This window comes from Chiroxiphia lanceolata (assembly GCF_009829145.1).
Source record: "Chiroxiphia lanceolata isolate bChiLan1 chromosome W unlocalized genomic scaffold, bChiLan1.pri scaffold_48_arrow_ctg1, whole genome shotgun sequence".
Classification (NCBI taxonomy): domain Eukaryota; kingdom Metazoa; phylum Chordata; class Aves; order Passeriformes; family Pipridae; genus Chiroxiphia; species Chiroxiphia lanceolata.
This window is the reverse complement of record NW_022476502.1, coordinates 336,884-360,090: the sequence shown is the minus strand read 5'-3', so window position 1 is coordinate 360,090 and position 23,207 is coordinate 336,884. Positions and strand designations below refer to the sequence as shown.

Here is a 23,207-nt window from a genome sequence, read left to right as displayed (position 1 = left end):
GGAGGGAGAGCCTGGAGGACAAATCCCCCCGGCAGAGCCTGGTGGGAGAGGCCGTTTTGAAGGGCTCCACGGCGCAGGAAGGCAGCGGGGAGGAAAAGGGCCGGAGATCCCCCCACAGGAGGGGCTCCAAAGCCAGCCCAGGGTGCTCTGAGGAGAAAAGACCCAACCTGTGCCAGGAAGGTAACCGGAGCTTGAGGGGGAGCTCTGACCTGGTGGAGCCTCAGCAGCCTCCTAGAAGGGAGAAGCCCTTCAGGTGCGTGGAATGTGGGAAGAGCTTCAGGAAGAGCTCCAGCCTCATCCGACACCAGCACCTCCACACTGGGGCACGTCCCTTCATGTGTGGGGAATGTGAGAAGAGCTTCAACCAGAGCTCCCACCTGATCTGACACCAGCGCATCCACACTGGGGAACAGCCCTACATGTGTAATGATTGTGGGAAGAGCTTCAGTGACAGCTCCAACCTGATCCGACACCAGCGCATCCACAGCGGGGAACGGCCCTACAACTGTGAGGAGTGTGGGAAGAGCTTCACCCAGAGCTCTACCTTGACCTCACACCAACGGACCCACTGGTAAAGGAAACCCCGATTGCGGGAAGAACTTCAGCTGCTGCTTCCACCCCGAATGAACCCCCGATGCTGAGGCAACCCCTGGAGTCCAGTGACTCCTTTTCCCACTGACCGCCCTCTTCCCACCCCCCACTCACCCGAGAGCTCCTTGCCTGCAGCCAGGGGGGCTCCCAGCACCACCAGTGCCCAGAGAAGTCCCCCAGAAAAGGGGTTGGGGGGGGTCCTGGATGGGCTCTGAGTGGGTTTAGGGGGTGCTTGAGGGGCTGTGGGGATCCTGGTATGATCCCAGTTCCCCCTGCATGGTCCCAGTTGCTCCCAGTTGCCTCCAGCCTAGACCCTGTCAATCCAAGTATGATCCCAGTCCTCCCCCAGCATGGTCCCAGTCAATCCCAGTTACCCCACTGCAGATCCAGTCACTCCCAGTTGCCCCCTTTATGGTCCAAGTTGCTTCCAGTATGATCCCAGTATGAGTCCAGTCACCCCCAATATGATCCCAGGATGAGCCCAGCACGGGTCCACCTTTTCCCAGTATGATCCCAGTTGCTGCAGCGTGGTTCCAGTTGCTCCCCTTCACCCCTACTATGACTCCAGTAGCTCCCAGTATGATCCCTGTCACTCCCGGTTTCTCCCAGTATGTCCCAGTTGACCTCAGCATGCTCCCAGTCACTTCCCAGTATGCTCCCAGTCACTCCTGGTCTCTCCCACTACAGCCCAGTTGCCCCCAGTGTTGTCCCACTCACTCCCAATTGCTCCCAGTAGCTTCCAGCATGATCCCAGTTGCTCACAGCCACTCCCAGTCACCCCCAGTGGGGTCCTAGTTGCTCCCAGTATGATCCCAGTCACCTCTCTGGACCTGTTGCAGCACCTCAATGTCCTTCCTAAACTGAGGGGTCCAGAACTGGCCGCAGAACTTGACGTGTGGCCTCCCCAGTGCTGAGTCCAGGGGGACAGTCACTGCTGTGAGAACGCTTTTGTTGCACGTTTTCGCGGCGTTTGTGACAGATCAGATCAAGTGACCTTATGGGGATGGTTCTACCCCTGGCACAGGCGGTGCAAGCCCAGCACTTGTTACCCAGGATGTGCTGAGGGAGAAAAGCAGCCGAAGGAAAAGGCCTCGGCCTTCATCACCCTCACCTGGGGGGGTCGGGGGTCACCGGACCCCCCAAAACACCCCCTGCCTCCCTCCCCCCCGGGCTGGGGTGGGTTCGTGTTGTAAAGGGGGGGTTGAGGGAGGGTTGGGGGGAGATTTTGGAGTTTCCTACCCCCCGCTCACCCCCCTTCTCCTGCCCCCACCATGTTGTGCCGTGGTGTCCGTGCAGTAAATTTGGGGTGTGTGTCCCCCCGATGTGTGAGACGCCCCGGAAATGGAGACATCCCCAAAATGGGGGGTTGGGACCCGAAATGGGGGGGACCCCCAAACTGGGAGGGGGGACCCAGAAATGGGGGGAAGAAATGGGAGGGGGGGATAAAGGGGGGGACCTCAAAATGGGGTAGAAATCCCCCAAAATGGGGGAGGGTTCCCAAAATGGGGGGGACTCCAACATGGGGGGGAGACCCCGAAATATAGGGGGGACCCTGAAATCGGGGGGGGGGGGGTAAAATGGGGTGGAAAGCCCCCAAAATGGGGTGAGGGTAACCAAAATGGGGGAGGAGGACCCAAAAATAGGGGGGAAAAAATGGGGGAGGAGGGGAATAAAGTGAAGGGGGGGCCCAAAATGGGGTGGAATCCCCAAAATGGGGGAGGGGACCCTAAAATGGGGTGGAAGTCTTCCAAAGGGGAAAGACTCAAAAATGGGGGGGAACCCGTAGAGGGCTGGCTAGCAAGACAGAGACATATGGATATAGCTTAAGCTGTGGATGAGCTGATAGGTATAGAACACGGTCCTGTCTAGGCCCCGTGAGAAGATCTGAGATAACGAGGTTACAGTGCCCTTGTACGTGTTAGTTGGCTGGTAAACAGGACACTGTGATTAGCAAAACAAAAAGCAACTGAAAGCCACCTGTGTCAACAAGGAAGAGAGTGAGAGAGAGATTAAAACATCTAAGTGTCAAACAATGTTAGGGAGTAAGGGATAAGGTCAACATTTAAGCAGAACCAATGGGGAGCTTAGCTTTTGCAATAGTATGAGCTAATTATAAAGTGTATATTAAGCTGTTAGTAGTGATCAATAAACGAAGTTTGCTGATTCTCATATTGAGCGTCTCATTCTTCCCTCGTCGCGACAGAACCCCAAAATGGGGGGTGACCCCAAAATGGGGTGGAAAGCCCCTAAAATGGGGAGGGACACCCAAAATGGGGGGAGAACCCAAAATGGGGGACCCCAAAATGAGGCCTGAGACCCAAAAATGGGGGAGGAGACCCCAAATAGGAGGAGGACCCCAAAAATGGAGCCTGAGACCCCCCAAAAGGAGGGAGGAGACCCCAAAAATGGGACCTGAGACCCAAAATGGGTGGGAGAGACCCCAAACTGGGGGGTAGGGGGGAGAAATGGGGGATGGGGACCCCCCAAACAAAAGGGGAGGGTGTCATAAACTGGGGCTGTCACCCCAAAAAGGTGTGGGGGGAGGAGCCCAAAAAGGGGGACCCTGAATTGGGGGACCCTAAAATAAAGGGGGAGGGCCCAGAGCCCGGCTGGGAGGGGACCCCAAAATAAGGGGAGGGACCCCCAAAGTAGGGGGGAGGGGTTGCCTTTCACCCCATAGAGACCCCTTGGCCCCACAGGGACAGTTCTGGGCCCTATAGGGACCCTTTGGCTCTATAGGGATGGTCCTGGGCCCTTTAGGGACCTCTTGACCCATAGGGACCTATAGGGCTCCTGGGCCCTATAGGGATCCATTGGCCTTGCAGAGACAGTCCCTGTGCCCCATAGGGACCCTTCAACCCCATAAGGGCAGTCCCTGGGCCCTATAGGGACCCCTCAGCTCGAGCTCCCCCTCAGAAATGTTCCAGCGCTCCCCCCCAGCAGCGCAGGCAGGGAGGGCAGCGCAGGCAGGGAGGGCAGTGCAGGCAGGGCTGGCAGTGCAGTCAAGGAGGGCAGTGAAGGCAGGGAGGGAAAAGCTGTAAAAAAGGGGGTTTTGGGTGCCCCCCTCTGGGACACCCATTAACCTCCCCCGATCCCCATTGACCCCCCAGGACCCCATCCTCCTCCTCAGTTTCCTCCCAGACATCCCAACCCACTCCCCCCCCAGACCCCCATTGACCCCTCAGGACCCCCCCAGGATCCCCAGTGACCCCTCTGGGACACCCCCTGCACCCACCTGGGCTCCCCCCAATCCCCTGGGACCCCCATTTCCCCTCAGTTCTCACCAGGACCCCAGTGACCCCCCAGGACCTGCCACCTGGCGCTTCTCAGAATCAGCAAAGGAGCGTTTGGAGGAGACTGCAGTGGACTGGACAAAGAAGGATAAGGGGGACAGAGACAGGGTCAGGGGCAGGAGGGGGGGCCCTAGGCCCCCTGCTGCCCCTCTGTTGAAGAAACCTCTCGCTTCTTTTGTAGAGACAGTGTAGGAGCTCCTGGAGGAGACCTCGGTGCAGTGGCCACTGTGACCCGTGAGGCCAAGGGCACAAAAGCAGACTCTGGACTCGGGCCCAGTGCCAGTGTTTTCTGACCATGAGAGGAGAAGGAAGAGGAGGGACAGCGAGGTGCCTGTGGTTGAAGCTGAGACCAAGAGCTCCAAGTTGTGAGGCTATCCCTGGGCAGCACTGTCCCTCCTCTTCCAGGGAGAGCCTCACAGCCTGGGGCTCTTGGCCTGGACTGCAATCACAGCTACCTTGCACTTCTCAGAATCAGCAAAGGAGCATCACGAATAAGGTGATCCGACTGGTGGTGAGAGGGACTTGGGCCTTCCTGGCAGAGCAGAGCAGAGCAAGCCACCATGTGCTCTTAGGGACAGAGGCAGGAAGAGCTGCACCTGACAGACACAGGGGTGCTGTGGTCCCAACTTCTGCCTCTGCGCTGGGTTGGCCGGGTGCCCAGGCTCTGCATCCGGAGCCTGTACCACATCCACCTTGCTGTTGTGCAGGCTTGAAGGCTGTTGTTTGGTTGTACAGACCGGCATTCACTCTGGACCCTTTCTGGGAGTTTGTTCCCTGTGGTTTAGAGGCTGCATTTCAGTAAGCATGCAAGGTGATTGAAGAGGAGGGCGCTAATTGTCAATGCCACCTGCTCTGGGACACCTCATATTTCTTGTGGTTGTGTTTACAGCCCTGGCCCTCTCAAGGGTGCTTTAGCAGCACTTTTCCCTGCTGTGGGAGTGCAGAATTGGGCTGATAAGGTTTCCTACTGCAGCGGAATCCTGCCGGGGCAGCCTGTGAGATGAACAGGTTAAGAAAACTTGGGAGTCCACAAACACTTGTCAAGCCAGGGAGGCCGTGGGGGAAGCAGCTGGCAGAGACAAGGACTTAGAGGCTGTCTTCCAAAAGAATGGTCTAAGCAGTGTTTGTTTCTTGCTGCCTCAGGTTTCAGAGACAGAAAACATCCTGGGCATTGTTCAGGCTGAAACCATCAAAGTCTCTGTGGAGGTCGACGATGTTAATCTGAGCATCAACACGCCTGAAGGTCAGTGGATGCCTCCCAGACAACACAGTCCAGATGCATTTTACTACCTTGGCAGGTGGGCAACCAAAGCCCTTGGGAGGGGATGGCATAGCAGGCAAGGGTGGCACAGATCCATAAAGCACAGACCTTGCAAGCTGTGTGAAGTAAAGCGCTGTCAGGGCACCAACAGCCTTGAGTCTCTCCCGTCTGAACTTGGAAATGTGCAGCTTCGTGTGCAGATTGCATTTGGTGCTTTGAAACAACAGTCATCTGGACAGGCAGTTGGCAAGTCCCAAAGGCTCAGCACAGAACATAAAGTAGCTGGATTTGTGCTTGGAAGCAAGGAAATGGAAGCCAAGCTCCTCGGCTTCTACCCTGCAGATACTGGAGTAAGAAGAGAAAGGGCAGCCAAGTAGTTAGCGAACACTTCCGAGAAGGGACACTTGCTGAAGAGGGTTTTGTGCCATCTAAGAACTCCAACTGTGTAGCTTGTGACCGGGTGTGCTCAGCAGCAGTTCACAAATATTCACCATTTCTTACCTCGCTCTGCGGGTTTTCTGCAGGTCCAGATGGCAGCTTGGAATTTGGAACCATTAATGTCCTGGATCATAAGAAGCAAGTCCTGAGTCTGCAGAACAAAGGCTTATATGACATTGAGTACAGGTGAGTCCAGCTGCCTGGTGCTGAGCTTTCCCTCAGGCTCCCAGGCCTGCGTTCTCCCTCTGTCCATGGCTAGAACCTGTTCCCGTGCTGTTCCCTTTTCTTTTTTTTCTGGTCCTATGCAGAGTCCTGGCTGTGCTGGTAGCACCTGTACTTTCAGCTGCAGAGGTCTTCATTCTTTCCCTTTCTCCACAGTTTCAAGCTGACCACTGGAAGTGCCAAGAGGGGCGACTTGGAATCTCCCTTCACTGTCCGGCCGCAGAGGGCTGTGCTGAAAGCCTCCCGGCCACCTGTGAAAGTTGAGGTCCTCTTCCACCCCACGACTGAAGTGTTTCTCGAGAGCAAACCCATCCTGCTCTGCCAGGTGAGCTGCCTGGGCCCAGCTGTGTTAGCACAGTGTGTCTTGGGAGCATAAGCAGGAGAGGTGTCTTGTGCAAAGCAGGCTTTAGCTGAGGCATCCTCTCTCCTACACACCCAAACAAAGACTTCCAAAACCATTTGGGAGGCTTTGTAAGAGAGCTGGAAATCTGGCTCTAAGAAGAGGCCTTTAAAAAGGGAGGGTGAGCTGCTGGAGACCTGGGCTGGGGTCAGGGGACAGGGGTAGAGGCTGGCCTCTCTGCTGTGTTTACCAGCCCCTCCTCTGGTTGCAGGTCATTGATCTCAAATCGGGTCAAGGAGGCGAGACCGTTGCCACCATCCCAGTGAGGGTGTCGGCAAGAGCCGTGTACAGCAAGTACAGCATCGAGCCTGCCTCGCCCATCGACTTCGGTGCCGTGGTTAAGGGCACCAAGAAGAGCCACGTCTTAATTGTGAACAAAGGTGCTCTTAACTTCAAAGTCCTCATCCGCAAAGGTAAGAGAAGACCTGCCCCAGCCTTTCTGTCTGAGGAGGCACCACCACACAGCTGGTGTGTGACAGACCTGGGTTATTGTCCATTTGGATTGCTGGCTTGGGAAGAGGGAGGAAAACAACACCTCAGTATCCCCATGTGTGGGCCAAAGCTGGTGACAGAGCTGCTCTGTCCAGGAGCTGCAGCAATGGGTGCTGCAGGCAGCTCTCCGGGGGCCATCGGGAGCAGGAAGGCTTTCCTGCATGGGGAGGAAGGCCAGCTTTGGCCTCAGACAAAGGCAGGGGAGCTCAGCATGACACATCTCTGCTTTCTCCTCTCAGTTCACAGCAAGAGGAATCTGTCCCCTCGGTCAGGGAAAGAAAGCACTCGACGCAGGTGGGTGGCTCCTGCTCCTGCCCAGCGTGTGCTGCTGCAGGGGATGGGGGGAGGATGCAGCTGTGCCCAGGCTGGGGGTAGGACAAGGTCTGCGGGATGGAGAGTCCATTATCTGTTCAGTGCCACTGACAGTCCCATGCTCTGGCTCTGACCTGCAGTTGTGGGGTCAAGAGAGGGGAGCAGGTCCTGTGTTTGGTGGCTGCTAGCCAGCACAGATCTGTGAACACCACAGGAGCAAAGTGTCCCCATCTGAACTCCCAATCCATAGAACATTGACAACTTTGCTTTTTCTTCCTCCCAGTCCCCTCTCTCTCTCCCATCATTTCTCTCAGTCCTTTCTGCTCTCCTGTACCCCTGGAGGTTGAAGGATCCCAACTACCACCTTCATTCTTTTCACCCCAACTCCTTTCTCTCTGCCACTCGGGACAGACTTGCAGCTCCTCCTGGCTTGTTCATCTCATCCCGGGGCTGCCTTTGGGCCGTGGAGTCATCCTTCCCTGCACTGCCACTGGGTGCTCGGGCCCAGTTGGAGGCCAAGGCATGGCATCCTCCTTGCTGGGGGTGTTCAGGGTACGGCTGTTTGGCATCAGCCTGTCCTGGCGCTCTTTCTGCAGGCTCAGCTCACTGTAGGCATGTTCACGGTGTCCCCTTGCTCCGGCTCCGTCAGTCCTTGGGGCCAGCGGAAGATCACAGTGGATTGCAACGCAGGAGCAGAGGGGAAAGGTGAGGAGCAGCTGTACATTGACATCAGCAACAGAGACCCCAAGGACAATCCCCTCGGCATTCCCTTTACCCTGACTGCCGAGTCCTGCATCCCAGGTGCGTGCTGTCCACAGGTTGCCATGGGCAGTCCTGCTGCTGATCAGCACCTAAACTTGCTACTTGGATAGAGAGGCACCCTGGTCCTGAAGTCCCACCTTAAAATCCTCAGAGGCTGCAGTCCTTTTCAAGTCCACCAGTGGGGAGAGGCTGGAAGGGATGTGTGGAACCATAAAAGGAAAGCAATGCCCTTTAAGACTGAGGTTGACTGAGCTCCATCCTCACTGACTGAGCTTTCTCATCCAAGGCTGGGTTTTGCAGTCACCTGGACAGAAAGGGCTTATCAAACCTTCTGAGAGGTCAACTGGGTCCAAATAAATTCAAAAAAGAGATTCTCCAGCCTCAGCCCTTCCTCTGGTCTCTCTGCAGCGCTTGTTGAAGACGTCACGTCCATCTTTGAGCAGTACCCGATCCACAGCAACGTCAATCTCCGCCAGACGTTACAGTCGGTGCAAGGTAACGGTGTGTTCATCAGAGATGATAACAAATTCATCTTCACCAAAGTTCAGGTGGGGCAACAGGCCACGGCTCGCTTCAAGAACTCTAATGGCAGCAGTGTCCCATGTGACGTGGTCCTCTCCATCAAAGCCATGCCTGGAGAGGTAAGAACAAGAGGCCAAGGTGAGCGCTGCTCTCTAAAGGCCATGTGAGAGCCTGCCTTGTTCTCCAGAGTCATTGCGTTCTCTGGCCCAGCTGGACCAGTCCAGCTCAGTGCAGGTCGAACTGCAGGGCAGAGCAGCAATGCCAGGGGGGCATTTGCATTGAATTCCACATCTCTCAAGCAAATTTTGGCTCACGCTTCTGGGTCTTTGGTGGGAATCCTTCTGAACATCTCTCGAAAGCACAATCAGAGAGGGGCTGTTACAGACGGATGGGGCAGAGCTCAAAGCAGAGCATTTCCTGGCTTTTCCTTCTCTTGAAAGGCCAGTCCGGGGTTATTTGCAGGTGTTTCCATGCCATCCCAACCTCTCACATGTGCTGGGGTGGCTGCCCAGCCCTCAAAGCAAGCTTTTGTATGCCTGGGCATTGACGCAAGGTCAGCATCCCCTGGGATGGAGGGAGCCTGCCCAGGGAAGCATGAAGCAAGACAGGCTGTCTGGGGCTGTTCCCAGGGATGCATCTAGGAACGTACTGGGTCACATTGAAAGATGTGACACTAACACTGCACTGTGGGTTCCCCCCAAGCCTCACAGCCTCATCAGCAACATCTTCAAGTTGGATCCTGTTGAGATGAGGATTCCTGGTTTATCCCACGCCTTTGCTACAGTGACCTTCACTCCAGAACAAAAGGAGGACTACCAGTGCACTTTCACAGCTTCCCTTGTTAGCCCAAAAAGGTAGTGACCCTGTGAAGTATTGGGGGAACCGTTCTGGTAGCTGCCTCTCCTCTTGGTGCCTCTAATGCTTTCAGTACCCTTAGGCAGAATACTTGGCATGAGATGATCCAGGAGGCAGTAACTGTTTGGCAGAGCAGAGCAGAAAAATGAGGAGGATACTTCAACCTGTGTGAGGGACTCTGAAGAGGGGGCCTTAGGTAGCCAGCTGGAAGTTACTGAGAAGTACAACAGCTGAGCTGGGACTTTCCAAGGACAAAGGCCTAGATGAAGCAGTTTCTGTGCCAGCAAGTCAAGATTTCCTCCTTATTTCTGTAAAAGGAAGTGATCCCTGCATGCATTAAGCTATTTTTTAATCAGGGGAGTGATTGGAGCTCTTATCAAAGAGAAGCCCAGTTCCTCTCCCTGGGACCTGTGTACTGGGGCTCTGACCTGCCCTTCCCCAAGCCTTTAGTGGCTGAATTGGAACAGGGAAGTCAGCTTTCTGCCCTAACAAGCAGTTCCTTTTGTAGTATCCTTGGAAATAATCTTTACTGACGGTGGTGTTGATTTGGTTTTCCCTTCTTGCCTTTGTTCTGTTTTCATGGTGTGCTTTTGCTTGTTGCATATGTCTCCTATCACTGCAGCCAGAGCATTTGCCACGTCTCATCTGGTGCCTCATTATTTATCTGCTGTACGGCACGATTCAAATGAGGGAAATTATTTAGAACTGTTGTTCTGGAAGGCTCTGGCTGAAATGGTTTCTGTGCCTCTCCAGCAGCTCCGTGAAGACGAAACCCCAACAGCTGACCTTCACTGTCAGTGGAGAGGGGCACGTGCCTCAGGTGACAGTCGAGTGCCCGGGCCTTCGGAGCAAGAGAGGAAACGCTGTGCTGCGCTTCAGGAGGCTCCTGCTGGGGGATTCCCAGACACTCCCCCTGGTCCTTCGTAACGATGGCATCATACCCACAAAGGTAAGGACCTGCTCGGGGAATGCTCTAGGCTGGGAACGGGTGCTTGTCCCATGGAGCAAAGGTCCCAAAAAATGTGATTTTCTGTCCAGTCTTTCCTCTTTAGTTGAACACAACACAAGAAAGGTGGTGGGGTGTTTTTCCCCCTGTCTCCCAGCTCACATTTTGTTCTCATGTGGGCGTGTGTGATGTCCCAGTTCCATGAGATTGCATTTGATACTGGTTGACTCCATTTTATTTAAACTTAGTTATGGTTTAATTACATTCTACTCGTGACTGTCTGTCCTGTTTATCCTTATGCTTCTGAACACCCTTTTTCCCCTGTGTGACTTCACTTAACCTTTGTGCTGGGCGCTGTGTTTGAAGTGGGGAGGTGGTCTGGCTTCCCCGTGCTGGACCAGCGGCCGTACGGGCTCAACCCCCGTGCCAGCCTCTACTTACACCAATGTCATTGTGCTCCATGTTCCCTTTTCTCAATTTACAGTTCATATCATGGATGACAAGGGAGTTTTCTTCCTAAAAAGCACACAGTCCGCACTCCGTGCCTTCCACACTGCAGACAAGGAAGAGGACTCCACTGGGAAAGGTAAATTCATTAACCATGCAGCATGATCATTCACAGAGGGAAAAGGTGTGCCCTGTTCTTGGCTTGTCTAAGCAGCAGCCACATGTTTCCTTGGTCTCTCTGTTCCCCGAGCTTTTCTTGTGGCCTCCTTGCAGGGTTTCCTCCTAGCAAGTTGTAGGAAGTTTTTCTGTTCTTCGAGACACGGTGGGTTGAGCTGTGGGGGACTATCACCACCTCAGTGGACTGACTGAGGTCTTTGCCGCGTGTGGGAAGGTACCAGCCTGAAGGGAGGCAGCCCTTGAGAGCACAAGCCAGCCAGCAGAATCCAAAACCAGTCCTTGGCTCAGCCTTCCGTATGGCAGGAGCTGGCTGGAAGCAGATGGAATGAGGGCTGGGCGTTAACCTGAGGTTAAGCCGCTTAAGTGGTGATATGTGTGATGGTGGCATAGTCCTGTGAACACAGGAAGAGGGTCTGGAACCACTGGTGGGAGAACCTGTGCTTAGAAGCAACTGATTCCAACCTCTTACTTCTCCTATAACCCCGGGAAATATTTCCTCTGTACAGCTCTATCACTTAACTCTGATTCCCATTGCCGTGCAGCCAAGAAGCATCCCCAGAAGCCTTACCTGCTCCTGGAACACGGGCAATCAGCAGAGTTTGACGTGTTTTTCAAACCCACCCTGACCCAACGTCTGGAAGGGAAGATCCGTGTGCCACTGTCAGGCAACAATGAGATCAACATAGAGCTGGTGGGTGAAGGCTACGACGATGACTTCACCCTTGATAACCTAGCAGAAGACAACCAGGGGAGCAATGCTGAGGGCAATCTGGAGGACGACATCATTACGGGTAAGAGAGGAGAGGCTGCCAAGGTAGAGCGAGGAAGAGGAAAATGTCTGATCATGCGTGTCCTCTCTCTAGCCAGGGCTGGGCTGTCACCCACTGGACTTGGGGGGCCTGTGAGCTTGCCAGCCATGCACACAGAGCAGTGTGTGCTGTGCTGCTTGTCACTGGGCACAGGCACAGCCACAGGCTTGGGGACCTCCCAGAGGGAGGGAGGCTTGGAGCAAGGAAGAGCTGAACATACACGTGTCTCTGCACGTGAGGGGGGCGGATGGACCTCACTGCATGCTGAGATCTCTTGCTCTCCTTCTTCACAGCTGTCAGAGCGAATCACATAGAGTTTGGGGATTGTGCAGTCAGGGAGCTCTGCGACAAGACCTTCACAGTCACCAACCGCAGCAAGGAGGAGGTGATGCGGTTTGAGTGGTTGCTGGCAGACACCCCATTCCAGTTCTCCCCCAAGGTGAGCTGGGTCAGCCCTGCCTTTCCCAGTTGCTCAAGCCCTTTCCCGGTGTTCCTGGGAGCTGGCAGGGAGTCACCAGTGAGAGCCCATTCCAGTGCCATGCAGGAGATGCAATCCCTGTCTTTGCTGGGACAGGGCTGTCAGCCCAGCAGAAAAGGCTCCATGTTATGGGAGGTGGTACCTCCTGTTGATACTTTGCTTTATCAAATCTCACATAAATCCTCACTGAGGTGCAGATTCCCAGCACAACTGCTCGCCATATCAGTCCCTTTTGCTGTCAGTGCTGCCCTTGCCAGTGATTCCAGTTTGGTCTTGACTTTCTGGTTCTCCCTAGGTGGGACACCTCCAGCCTGGCTGTGCCAAGGATATCAGAGTGACCTTGAAATCCAAAGTCCCGGTCACCATCAGAAGGCACTCTGTGAACTGTAAGGTGGCCAAGATCAAATACCAGCTGCCACGAGAAGAGGTGTACAACTGGGACGATGGAATGTACACTGAGAAGTGGGAGGATACCACCGAGAGATTACCAGGAGCCCGCTGGCCTTCGAAGCGGAGGGTAAGAAGCACAGCAGCAAAAGCTAACCAAGCTTCTGCAAAAGGACCTGCTGACAGCAGCAGAGCACCAGTACTGCTGGCAGAGCAGCTCCTGCCTCCCCTGGGCATTGACTCCAGCAGGGAGGTTCACCAGCAGTGCCTTTTAGGGGAGAGGCGGATGCGCAGTGAGCAGGTGGGCTCACACCACAGGGGGAAGCCTTTGGGCAAGAGACCTTTATCCACATGCAAACTGCTGGTCTGAGCAACAAGCCAGCAGCCCGTGTTGAATGGGAGGTCACGTTTGATTTTATCCCATTTGACAGTGTTAAAATCTCTTCATGATTTGGTGCCTTGTCACCCACAAGGAGTGAATTCCACTGCATTCTGTCTCTTGTTCTGAAGGGGAGAGCAGCACAAGTGTTCTTGTGCGTACACCGGTGAGCTCCGAGCTCTGCCTACACCGACACCAGAGATTTTGGTTGTGGCCTCTGTATTGTGGGGGATATCTCATTATGGAGTAGCCCAGGCACTGTGCAGGAGTCTGGAGAAGCATCATCTCCAGAAAGTCTTGCTTTTTCTATCGTTATTGCCAAACACACTTGTCTTGGTGAAGGTTCTTTCTGAGAACTTCGTAAGTCCTGTAAACCCAACTTCCCCATCAGAGCATCAGCAGCTGGAGACTTTCCCAGTGAGATCATCTGCATCCCAAAATGCCCACAGCCAGCTCCCACCCCACATGTGCCATCTGGAGAGCACTTTCTCCTAAGACAAGAAGGAAGAAGTTCTTTCTAGGACTAGTCAGTCCTGGGCTTCTCCATCCACAGGACTCCAGGAGGGGAACTTAATCCTAACTTTGAGACCTGCTGGATTTATAGGGGACCAGGGAAAAGGTCAGAGGCTCTACAGGGTTGAAGCACAGGAACTGACAGCTGGCCATAATCCCCAGAGGTGTATTAATAGCTATGGTGGTGACTGCTTTGATCAGTGGAGAGAAACCAATACCGTAGTACACCAGTCCAATTTTGTCATCTTTCCAGGGAAATAAACCTGAATGTCCTTTCTATGCAGCTGAGTTTGGAGGTCAAAGGATTTCTCAGCTCAGCCTGGCTTTCTGGGTTCTGCTCAGTGATTCTTCCCTCCTCTGCCTGCAGGTGGTCAAGGCAGTCCTGGAACCACCTCACACCGTCCTTGAGAAGAGCATCCACGAGGTTGAGCTTGTCCTCAGTGCTCAGATTGACTATGCCAAGTACAAACTGGACACAGTCGAGGTTCAACTGAAGCAGACTGAGTTCTTTCAGACAGAGATAAGCACGTGAGTGCTGGGCACCGTGTTGGCCCTTTCCTCCTAAACTTGCAGACTTTGAAATACTTTGTTTGGGCCACCCAGGGCGGCAGTTCTGAACGTGGCAGAGGTGCCGGGAGAAGAAGACGTTCCTCAGCAGAAGGTGGTACCAGGAGCTCACCATACAGTGTTACTTCAGTACTTGCTTTTTATTCCTCCTCCTTGTTTTTCAGTTTCCAGATGTCCAGTACAGGGAATGTAGCCCTGAAATACTGCTGGCAGGAGAATCTGGAGGAGAAAAAGCCATCAAAGAGTTCTGAGAAGCCGTTCTCGTCCATTCTGATGGGTAAGTCATTGACTCTGGGTGGTGCCTGGGTCATTTCAGTTGGTAGCTGATGGCCTGGGGAGAAGACCCTGCCACTTCACCCCAAAACATTAATTGCTTTTTCATCCCTGTCCACTTCCCAGCTGCAGCTGGAGAGTTTTCTCCTTACCCCCTCTCTGCCTTTTAGCCCCTCCTGTTCTTGCTCTGCCACTTGTGCTCTGCACAGGAGCTGAACCGGGCTCCGAGGAGAGCCACATGCTGGGTCTTAGGACTGGGAAGGGGGACATCAGGGCACCTCTTTGGGAAGTCTCTGAGACTGGGAAAAACAAGGGTGGAACAAGTGAACTGCCCTGCAGCCGCTGCCTGTATGCAGTTCCCCACTCCAGGGCAAATGCAAAGTCATTGTCTAAAACCAAGCCTCCTGCCCCGGCACGGGAGTGTGTGCTGCAGGCAGAGACCCTGCTCCCAGCCGCTCTGTCTCCTGCTGAAAGTACTTGGCCAGAGGTGCTCCAAGTGCATCCCAGTTCTCTTCTATCCACCTGCAGCAGGAGGCAGAGTTGTTGGGAACAAAGAATTTTGTCTTTGAAAAATGTTCTTTTCCCTCCTGCAGGTTATTTCTTGTCCTCTGATGCTGTGGATCACTGGTTCAGGCATCATCCAAGTCGGGTGCACTGGGCATCGCCGCTCGAGTCAACTCGGTCCCAGTCAACCCAGCCCCCAAGTCGGCACCGTTCAAGGTAGCTGAGCTGTTCTTCGAGGAACATTAGTTCCTCCCTGGAATTGTATCCGGATGACATCAATGACCCACCGCTGTTCTCCATCGAGCCCCAGTGCGGTACCATCCCTGCTGGCAAAAATCAGACTTTCCGCGTGAAATTCTGCCCGATGCGTCTGGGGGAATTTAAGGCCGAAATGCTGTGCAGGTAGGAAATGTCCAGGTGCTTTCCAATCCATGCTTCTGGTGGGTATCACAGGATGGGCCATCTGGTGCACCCTTCCTGCTCAAGCAGGGTCATTCCAGAGAACATGGCACAGGATTGTGTCCAGAGGGTTCTGGAATACCTCCAGTGAGGGAGACTCCACACCCTCTCTGGACAACCTGCCACCTGCACAGGAAAGAAGTTCTTCCCCACGTTCAGGTGGGAAGGTGTTTTGCATCAGGTTCTGCCCATTGCCTCTTTTCCTATTGATGGGCAGCACCAAGCAGAGCCTGCTCCATCCTCTGACAGCCTCCCTTCAGTCCCTCTGACTGGGGTGGTGAGCGTGCAACCCTGGGGACAGCCAGCCCCAGATAGGCAGCAGGATCACACAACATCCAAGAGCACAGAAGGATGATCATCTGGCCAAGGCCAGATGTCTGTGGAGATGTCTATGGATCTGTGTGGAGACAATGGGAAAAGACACTGTATGAAACACTAAGCTCCTGGAGGGCTGCAAAATCCAGAATGAGAGATCCAGAACGGCTGCCAAAGGGCCAGCCAGTCCCCAGCTCTGCTTCCTTATGGGACAAGCACAGCTTCCTTCTCTACCTGGAACCCCATGTGCTGCAGTTGGTCCCCAGGCCCATAACTGGTTCTGTTTTTGCCCTTCCACCTCTGCTGCCTCTGTGGCAGGGAGTGCAGTTCTGTTTCATTTGCTGCTCACTGCTTGCATGGAGAGAGGATGTGACACTGTGTGCTCTGTGAGGAGACAGGCGAGCAGCTGGCTGGCTGGAAATGTTCATCTGGCTAATACCAGTCCCTTTCTTCCTAGAGTTCATAACCTGAAGCCATCTCAGAAGAGCCCACGGGTGTTGGTGATGGGGAAAGGCTGTGAGCCGAAGGCTGATCTGAAACTCTTTACATCACTGCAAAAAGGTGAAACCCGGAGCAGCAAACCCAAGAAGGTGCGGTCAGCAAAACTAGAGTGACACCATTTGTGTCATGGCTTCTCCTGCTCATGGTTTCCCAGCCTTCAGCAGAGACCTCCCCAGCTACTCTTCAAGCCCCAACACCCATCTCTACCTCATCCATACACTACCTAATAAACTGTGTCTCAATCCATAAGTTTTGGCACTGTTACTCTTCCAGTTCTCTCCCACATCCACAGGAGGGCAGTGAGCAGGTGTCTGTGTGGTGCTTGGTTGGGAGCTGGGGCTCGGTCATCTCCAGGAAAGCAGTGTGATCAGACATCACCCCCATTCCTCTGTAGGCTGCTCTGCTCTCTTAGGAATTCCCATTCCTTGGCCTTTGTGTAATGGGTGGGTGTCGTGACGAGGGAAGAATGAGACGCTCAATATGAGAATCAGCAAACTTCGTTTATTGATCACTACTAACAACTTAATATACACTTTATAATTAGCTCATACATATTGCAAAAGCTAAGCTCATTATTGGTTCTTGCTTAAATGTTGACTTCATCCCTTACTCCCTAACATTGTTGACACTTAGATGTTAATTCTCTCTCTCACTCTCTTCCTTTGTTGACACAGGTGGCTTTCAGTTGCTTTTTGTTTTGCTAATCACAGTGTCCTGTTTACCAGCCAACTAACACGTACAAGGGCACTGTAACCTCGTTATCTCAGATCTTCTCACGGGCCTAGACAGGCCGTGTTCTATACTCTATCAGCTCATCCATAGCTTTAGCTATATCCATATGTCTCTGTCTTGCTAGCCAGCCCTCTACAATACCCCCGTTTTTATTTGAGGCCAACAATACTTTCTCTGTCATAGCACTTACACGTTTAACAATACAAGAAAAAGCAACACGAACTATTACTAAAATTACAACAATTGTCAATAACCATCGTAGGCCTTCTTCAACAAAACTTAAAACCCATTCAGACATAGAACCAAAAATAGATTGAAGCTACGAGTCTATAGGACTAGTTGCTACTGTGTCACCACAAATAAGAAACACACCTGGTGGAAAAGCGCGTGCAGTGTTGTTAACCCAAATGCCCGGAGAGGAAGGCCTTATTTCAGCTCCATATGCCCCAAGGCCTTGATTGTCATTATTATTAGTACCACAATAGTCTCCTGTATTTTTGTAATTAAACCCTGGAGTATGTGAAGTGACATTAGTACAGCTGGACAAGTCGTGGCTTTGATAAACACTTAACCCAGATTGAAATAATCCCAACATAAAACAGGTTTGAATTCCGTTATCACTTGTGTTATGTACAGACAGTGATCCCATTAAATCTAATTCTTGGGGATCTTAGGGCAAAGATGTGTTGAGAGCCTTTATAAGGCAGGCAGATGCATTAGAAATAACTCACTCTCACACAACGATGAAACCCAACCAGTAAACACTAAGTTTAACCCATACACTGAATTAAAAGGCATGCCAAATAAACAAGTGCGAAAAGGATCCGAGGCGGATGCTACAGACAAACAAAAGGAAGATTGACCTGTTTGATTTGCCCAAGTAACCCACATGTTTTTCTGAGGATCAATGGTGTGAAGAGTTTTAACACTGGCAATCATGCTCATGAAAAGAAGAAAACTTATTACACAGCCGTTCCCAATTTTGCGGGAATACAATCCAGTGATGGGGAATCTTAACATCTTTACCACACTAATATGCAAAAACACTTGATCGAGACTGGGCGAGTATCCTCGTGCTGTTATACAGCACCTCCCACCGTTCCAATGCAATTTAATGCTGTTCTACTGTTTCACCCAGGCTCTACAGTTCTTTTGTGTACAGGCTAGGCAGTTTGTGCCAGCTGGGCCCTTCCAAGTGCCCACTCTGCCTTTACCTCACAGGCCCCACCGGGGCGCTGAAGCCCAACCTCCATCTCCACAACATAGTGGAGAACCTTTTGGATACTTCTGTTCATCAAGGGAAGGAAAAGCAGAAAATGCAATGCAAACAGAAGGAGAAAAATTTGGGGCAGCAAGCAGAGGTGATCCTGTCAGGAGCTCCATCCGGCCGAGAAGGCTTGCCTGACTTGCAAGGCCTCTCTGTGCCAAGCCCACCTGAGCAAGCACAGCACAAAGAACACTCAGAAAAACTACGTCCTGGTGGAGCTCTGTGGTGCCTAGGTTTTGGCTGAGAGGAAATGCCCCCAGCACAGTAAATTGCTGGAGTGTTACTGCAAGAAGGACAAGGTCTGCATTTGCATGCTATGCTCTGTCCTCAGCTCCCACAGGGACCACAAGACCATCAGTTTAGAGGAGGCCTCTGGCCAAGCACAGTGTGCCTTTCTCGAAACTCTAAAAGAGGTGAAAAACTATGAAGCTGCACTGGATCGAAGCATAGGAAACCTGCTGGAACAATCCTCTGTAAGGGAGTTCTTTAGAGTACAAACAACGCTTGACTAACCATGACTACACCAAGCCCTCTGAGATCATGCAACAATTTTCATTTCACAGATTTTTTTTTTTTTTTTTTTAATCACAAACACAGGGGTAATTAAAGGATTCTGAGACGGTTCAATGTAATCAGCATCACAATCCTAACTCTTGGAATGACTACAGAATGACTACAGAAGTTTGTTTGTTTGGACAATTAACAGCAAGCTTTGAGCATCACAAAGAGTACAGGTTGCCTTCGTACAACCCTAAACATTCACTAGTTAAATTATGTAAGCAATACGTCTGGTATGAAACAAGTAGTAGTCACAAGTAGTGAGGCTATTTTGCTGAGAACTCAGCTGCAATGGGTAGGGTATGTTTTAAGGAGGAGAGACTAGCCGTTTTACAATGAATATTGCTACCAGCTGTTGCACGGGAGGGGTTTGAAGACAATATATAAGGACTCTTTAAAACAACACTTCAGCTCTGGTCACACTGATAAGGTAACTGGGTCTGCTCTGGCCTCCAGCCAGGAGGCCTGAAGACACACTATCCACAACGCTGCAGATGTTTTTGAGAAGGCACGCAGGATGGCCTTGACAGTCTGCAAGGGCCCCTCTGCAACGAGCTGAACAAGCAAGGCAGCAATCATCAACAACTCCTGACTTAAATCCTGGAAAACACAGAAAAACTCAAAACAACCCTCACTACTGCCATAGCAGATGCAAATGCAATTATTTGATGGTCTAAGGACCCCACCCCGGCACAAGCCTGCATTATCTCTAGCTAGTTATGTAACTAGCAGCTTCTGTAACTGTTACAAAACTTGATTCTCTACAACGTCTTGTAGTTTTTCCACGAATTTGTAAGAATGGCTCCCGGGCACCTGGATGCATAGTGGTGCACCTTGCTCCGGGCTCTGCTAACCTTGCAGTCTGCACTACTGTTTGCTGGTTTATGGTTTTTACTCGCTCTAAAACTAGTGGTCTCCTGCGCAGCTCACACAGCTAAGGAACAACAGCAGTGGAAAAACTCCACCTGAGACTTAACTTGCATAAATTTCATACAAGGTTGTAATAGAATAACAAATTTTGTAAGAATCTCTTATTTAACTTCAGTCTTAACACCTTGTTAAAATCTCGACACGGACGGAAAGTATTTTTAAGTTTACACAGTCACACATTCATGTAGCTTTTCTCTTTCACACAATCTTTTTCCATACACTCTTAGGTGGCCACCTCAGTCATTCATCATTCACACACACATTTTCAAGTAGTCATTGGCTGTGCGCTTCTTATCAGTTTCATAATTCAAAGGAAATTCATGGCATAGCCACTAACAGCAATCTGCAAATCCTGCATAACTCTCCATGTAAAAGACAAGTGCAGCAAGAAAGAACAGGATACTATCTTGGAAATTTTCAACCCTTCTTATAGAGCAATGATATTCTGTCATAAAGGCAATAAAACTACTTCTGCAGGGGGCAGAACTATATCCCCTTTTGTCTCATCGTTCCGTCTGCAAACTTCTACCCGCACCCCGCCCCTGGGGGAAACAGCCAAATTTCATGTAAGAGAAGCAAAATGGCAAACTATAGGAAATTCCTAACAACTTTCTGCAATATATAAAAAGCTAAGCACGGATGTTGCGTTATTTCTAATCTTACTTCAAGGGATTTTTCGTCAGTCTCCCTTTCTGCTTTTGAAGAAAACGTTTGAGAATGCCATGAGTACGCTGCATGCGTAACACCTATTGCTGTAAAAACAGTGCAATCTTATTTGATTTATAAGTTGGGGTATTGTTAATCTTAAGTTGGTTTTTCCCTTTTCCTTTTTTACCGTGTTTTACCATCTTTGCCCCCCTCACGCCCCTCATTGCCAAAGGACGAAGGAGGAGGAGGAGGGGCCAGGTTCACCCAGAGAAAATCAGCAGAAGGAACCCAACCCAACCACAGGGTCTGCTCAAGAAAAGACAAAAACATAGGAGAGGGAGAAAACAACCGCAAACAGGCACGTTTCAGAGAGGGGGCGACCGGTGCAACGAGGAAAAAAGAGAAACAGCTTCCCCCCCTCCCCCGACTGCACCTTCCGAAGCTTTTGCTACCGTCATTAACTCGCCACTCTAAGAAGAGGAGCGGCACTAGGGAAAAAACATTCGCTGTAAAGAAGGGGAGGGGAACCTACACCTCTTGGGACCATGGCTGTCAGCAGTGCGGGGGAAGCAGAGCCCCCCCCGCCGCCCGCCGCGCCCGGGGTCGCCGGCGTGCACGCGCGCGGGCGCACCGCTCTGAGCCGGGGCTGTGCACGGTGCCGTGACCACCGCCACTGCCCCGCGACCACCGCCACTGCCCCGCCGCCCGGCAACGTCCCGGGGTCACTCAGCACGGCGGCGCAGGCACCCAGCGCCGTGAACACAGCCACAAATGCGCGGCGCAGTCCCGCAGCACAGTTCAGATGAAAAGCTGGAAATGTCTTAAGGTGGAACTCAGTCACAGTGTTCGTAAAGTTCATCCCCGGTCCATCAGTGGTACTTTCACGCCGCAGCCGTCGTCCCCGATCGTCCTGGATATGCGCTGCCGAGACGCTAGCACCGCGTTCATTTTGCCGGGGCTGCTCGGTTGTCCCCGGCCCCGCTCCGTGATCTCTGGTCCCGCTCTGGCTCCCTTCAACTCCGCTCGACTCCCTTTTTGCACGATTTCTCTGTATGATGGCATCTAGTAGCATTCTAATGTCCTCAAACTGTGCTTTAATGTCTTTTACTGTTCCAGATAACAATCGCCAAGTTGTAAGGAAGCAGCAACTTTTTCTCCCTTAGAGTCATCAGTAAAGAGCTTATCACTAACTTCTTTCCAAGTAGAGATAGTAAAGGCAGTTACAGCGTTCGCTTCAAATCTCTGGCCCTTACACGAAAGCAGCATCTGTCGCAAAGCCAGTTCGTCTAATTTTTCTCTTTCTTAAACAGGATAGACTTGTTCTCAGTGGCTCACCTGTTCAGGTGTCTTGTCTGGACGGCCTGGCAGCTTCTCCACTGCTCTCATGCTACACTGAGATCCGTCCCCTTCATCAAAAACTGTATTAGGGTCCACAAAACAACCTTTAGCAACCCCCGCCACAAGCAATCCTGATAATTCTTTTTTCAAATCTATACCCTTAAGTCCCTGCTTTTATAAAAAGCACTGGATTAATAAAAGCACCGCTTGTCTTTCCATACCTATAAATCTTCAGCCGCTTTGCAGCCCTTTACAAGACATCGGCGGTGTTGTCAGCCAGGACCCTTCTGTAAGGTCGCCTGGGGCACGGAGTCCAGCTCTTTTGCCTCTTGTGCTGCTTCAAGACCGACCGGCTGCTGCGTCAGACTGTGGCTTCGGGGAGTGCAGATTTAACTTAGTTCCCGTTCAGGTTTCGGGGACTGCAGATTTAACTTAGTCCCTTGGGGCTTACAGATTTAACTTAGCCCCTGGGGGATGCAGATTTAACTTAGCCCCTGTTCAGACTTCGGGGACCGCGGGTAACCCAGCAGGATACTCGTTATCGTCCCTTGTTCAGCGCCATTTGTCGTGACGAGGGAAGAATGAGACGCTCAATATGAGAATCAGCAAACTTCGTTTATTGATCACTACTAACAACTTAATATACACTTTATAATTAGCTCATACATATTGCAAAAGCTAAGCTCATTATTGGTTCTTGCTTAAATGTTGACTTCATCCCTTACTCCCTAACATTGTTGACACTTAGATGTTAATTCTCTCTCTCACTCCCTTCCTTTGTTGACACAGGTGGTTTTCAGTTGCTTTTTGTTTTGCTAATCACAGTGTCCTGTTTACCAGCCAACTAACACGTACAAGGGCACTGTAACCTCGTTATCTCAGATTTTCTCACGGGCCTAGACAGGCCGTGTTCTATACTCTAACAGCTCATCCATAGCTTTAGCTATATCCATATGTCCCTATCTTGCTAGCCAGCCCTCTACAGGTGGGGTGGTGAAGTGTCCCTTGATCACACCATCACACCATGGCTAATGTGGGAGCAGCACTGACTGTACCGGGAACTCCAGTTGCTTGGCTAAAGGCTGGGGTGAAGGACAAGAGTGGCAATGATCAGTTGTCCCCTGACAGCCTTGGAGCATTTGCTCCCCTGAACCCTAGCCCGAGGGGAGTGCTACCATTGCCTCAGTAATTATTACAATCCAGTTTTCCTTAGGACTGGAAGGTTCAGCCTTCACTGTCCATTGCTCCGTTTCCAAGGTGCTTCCCAACATCAGCCACTGTCCCAGAGCTTAGCTGAGTAAGACAACCCATGTCAGTGACAGGCAGAAGAGAAGGTTGTGAGAAGAGACCTCGTAGCACCTTCCAGTACCTGGAGGGGCCTGCAGGGAAGCCAGAGAGGGACTCTTTGTCAGGAACTGTAGTGACAGGCCAAGGAGTAATGAGTACAAAGTGAAAGAGGGGGCATGTGGCTTAGACACTAGGAAGAAATTCTTTACTGTGAGGGTGGTGAGACACTGGCACAGGTTGCCCGGGGAGGTTGTGGATGCTCCAGCCCTGCAATTCTCAAAAGCCAGGCTGGAGGGGGCTCTGAGCAACCAGGTCCATGGCAGGGAGGTGGTACAAGATGATCTTTGAGGTCCCTTCCAACCCCTTAACATCCTGTGAGTCCGTGATTCTCCAAGTGTTTGGGCAGAAATGCAGCACTTTGCCCGGGCCTCTCCCGCCGGGAGCTGCTCCAATCCCGCCGTTCAGCCGGGGCTGAACTGGGTCTGTGGAGGTGCCCAGGAGCGAACCGAGCGGAGCGCCGGGAGATGGCGCTGGGTCCCTGTGG

General features: G+C 52.0%; 2 protein-coding genes and 1 long non-coding RNA gene across 3 annotated transcripts; 2 read left to right on the top strand and 1 right to left on the bottom strand.

Moving 5' to 3' along the window:
- Positions 1 to 1,183: 1,183 nt before the first annotated feature.
- On the bottom strand, positions 1,184 to 3,306 carry LOC116781487. The gene is made up of 3 exons (XR_004354891.1): positions 3,295 to 3,306; positions 1,842 to 1,845; positions 1,184 to 1,348 (listed from the first exon to the last, which is right to left on the bottom strand). It is a non-coding gene; the product is annotated as an uncharacterized LOC116781487 (long non-coding RNA).
- Positions 3,307 to 4,688: 1,382 nt separating this feature from the next.
- On the top strand, positions 4,689 to 6,681 carry LOC116781502 (hydrocephalus-inducing protein homolog). Its single transcript, XM_032677171.1, has 6 exons — positions 4,689 to 4,695; positions 4,885 to 5,127; positions 5,670 to 5,769; positions 5,962 to 6,130; positions 6,417 to 6,618; positions 6,671 to 6,681. Exons 1-6 carry the CDS (start codon positions 4,689 to 4,691, stop codon positions 6,679 to 6,681), a joined length of 732 nt encoding a protein of 243 aa, XP_032533062.1.
- A 71-nt stretch (positions 6,682 to 6,752) lies between these two features.
- On the top strand, positions 6,753 to 15,136 carry LOC116781501 (hydrocephalus-inducing protein homolog). The gene is made up of 12 exons (XM_032677170.1): positions 6,753 to 6,991; positions 7,606 to 7,810; positions 8,180 to 8,412; positions 8,996 to 9,147; positions 9,902 to 10,097; positions 10,572 to 10,680; positions 11,261 to 11,509; positions 11,821 to 11,966; positions 12,301 to 12,522; positions 13,652 to 13,812; positions 14,016 to 14,128; positions 14,718 to 15,136. Exons 2-12 carry the CDS (start codon positions 7,624 to 7,626, stop codon positions 14,846 to 14,848), a joined length of 1,899 nt encoding a protein of 632 aa, XP_032533061.1. The 5' UTR covers positions 6,753 to 6,991; positions 7,606 to 7,623; the 3' UTR covers positions 14,849 to 15,136.
- The last annotated feature ends 8,071 nt before the right edge of the window (positions 15,137 to 23,207 follow it).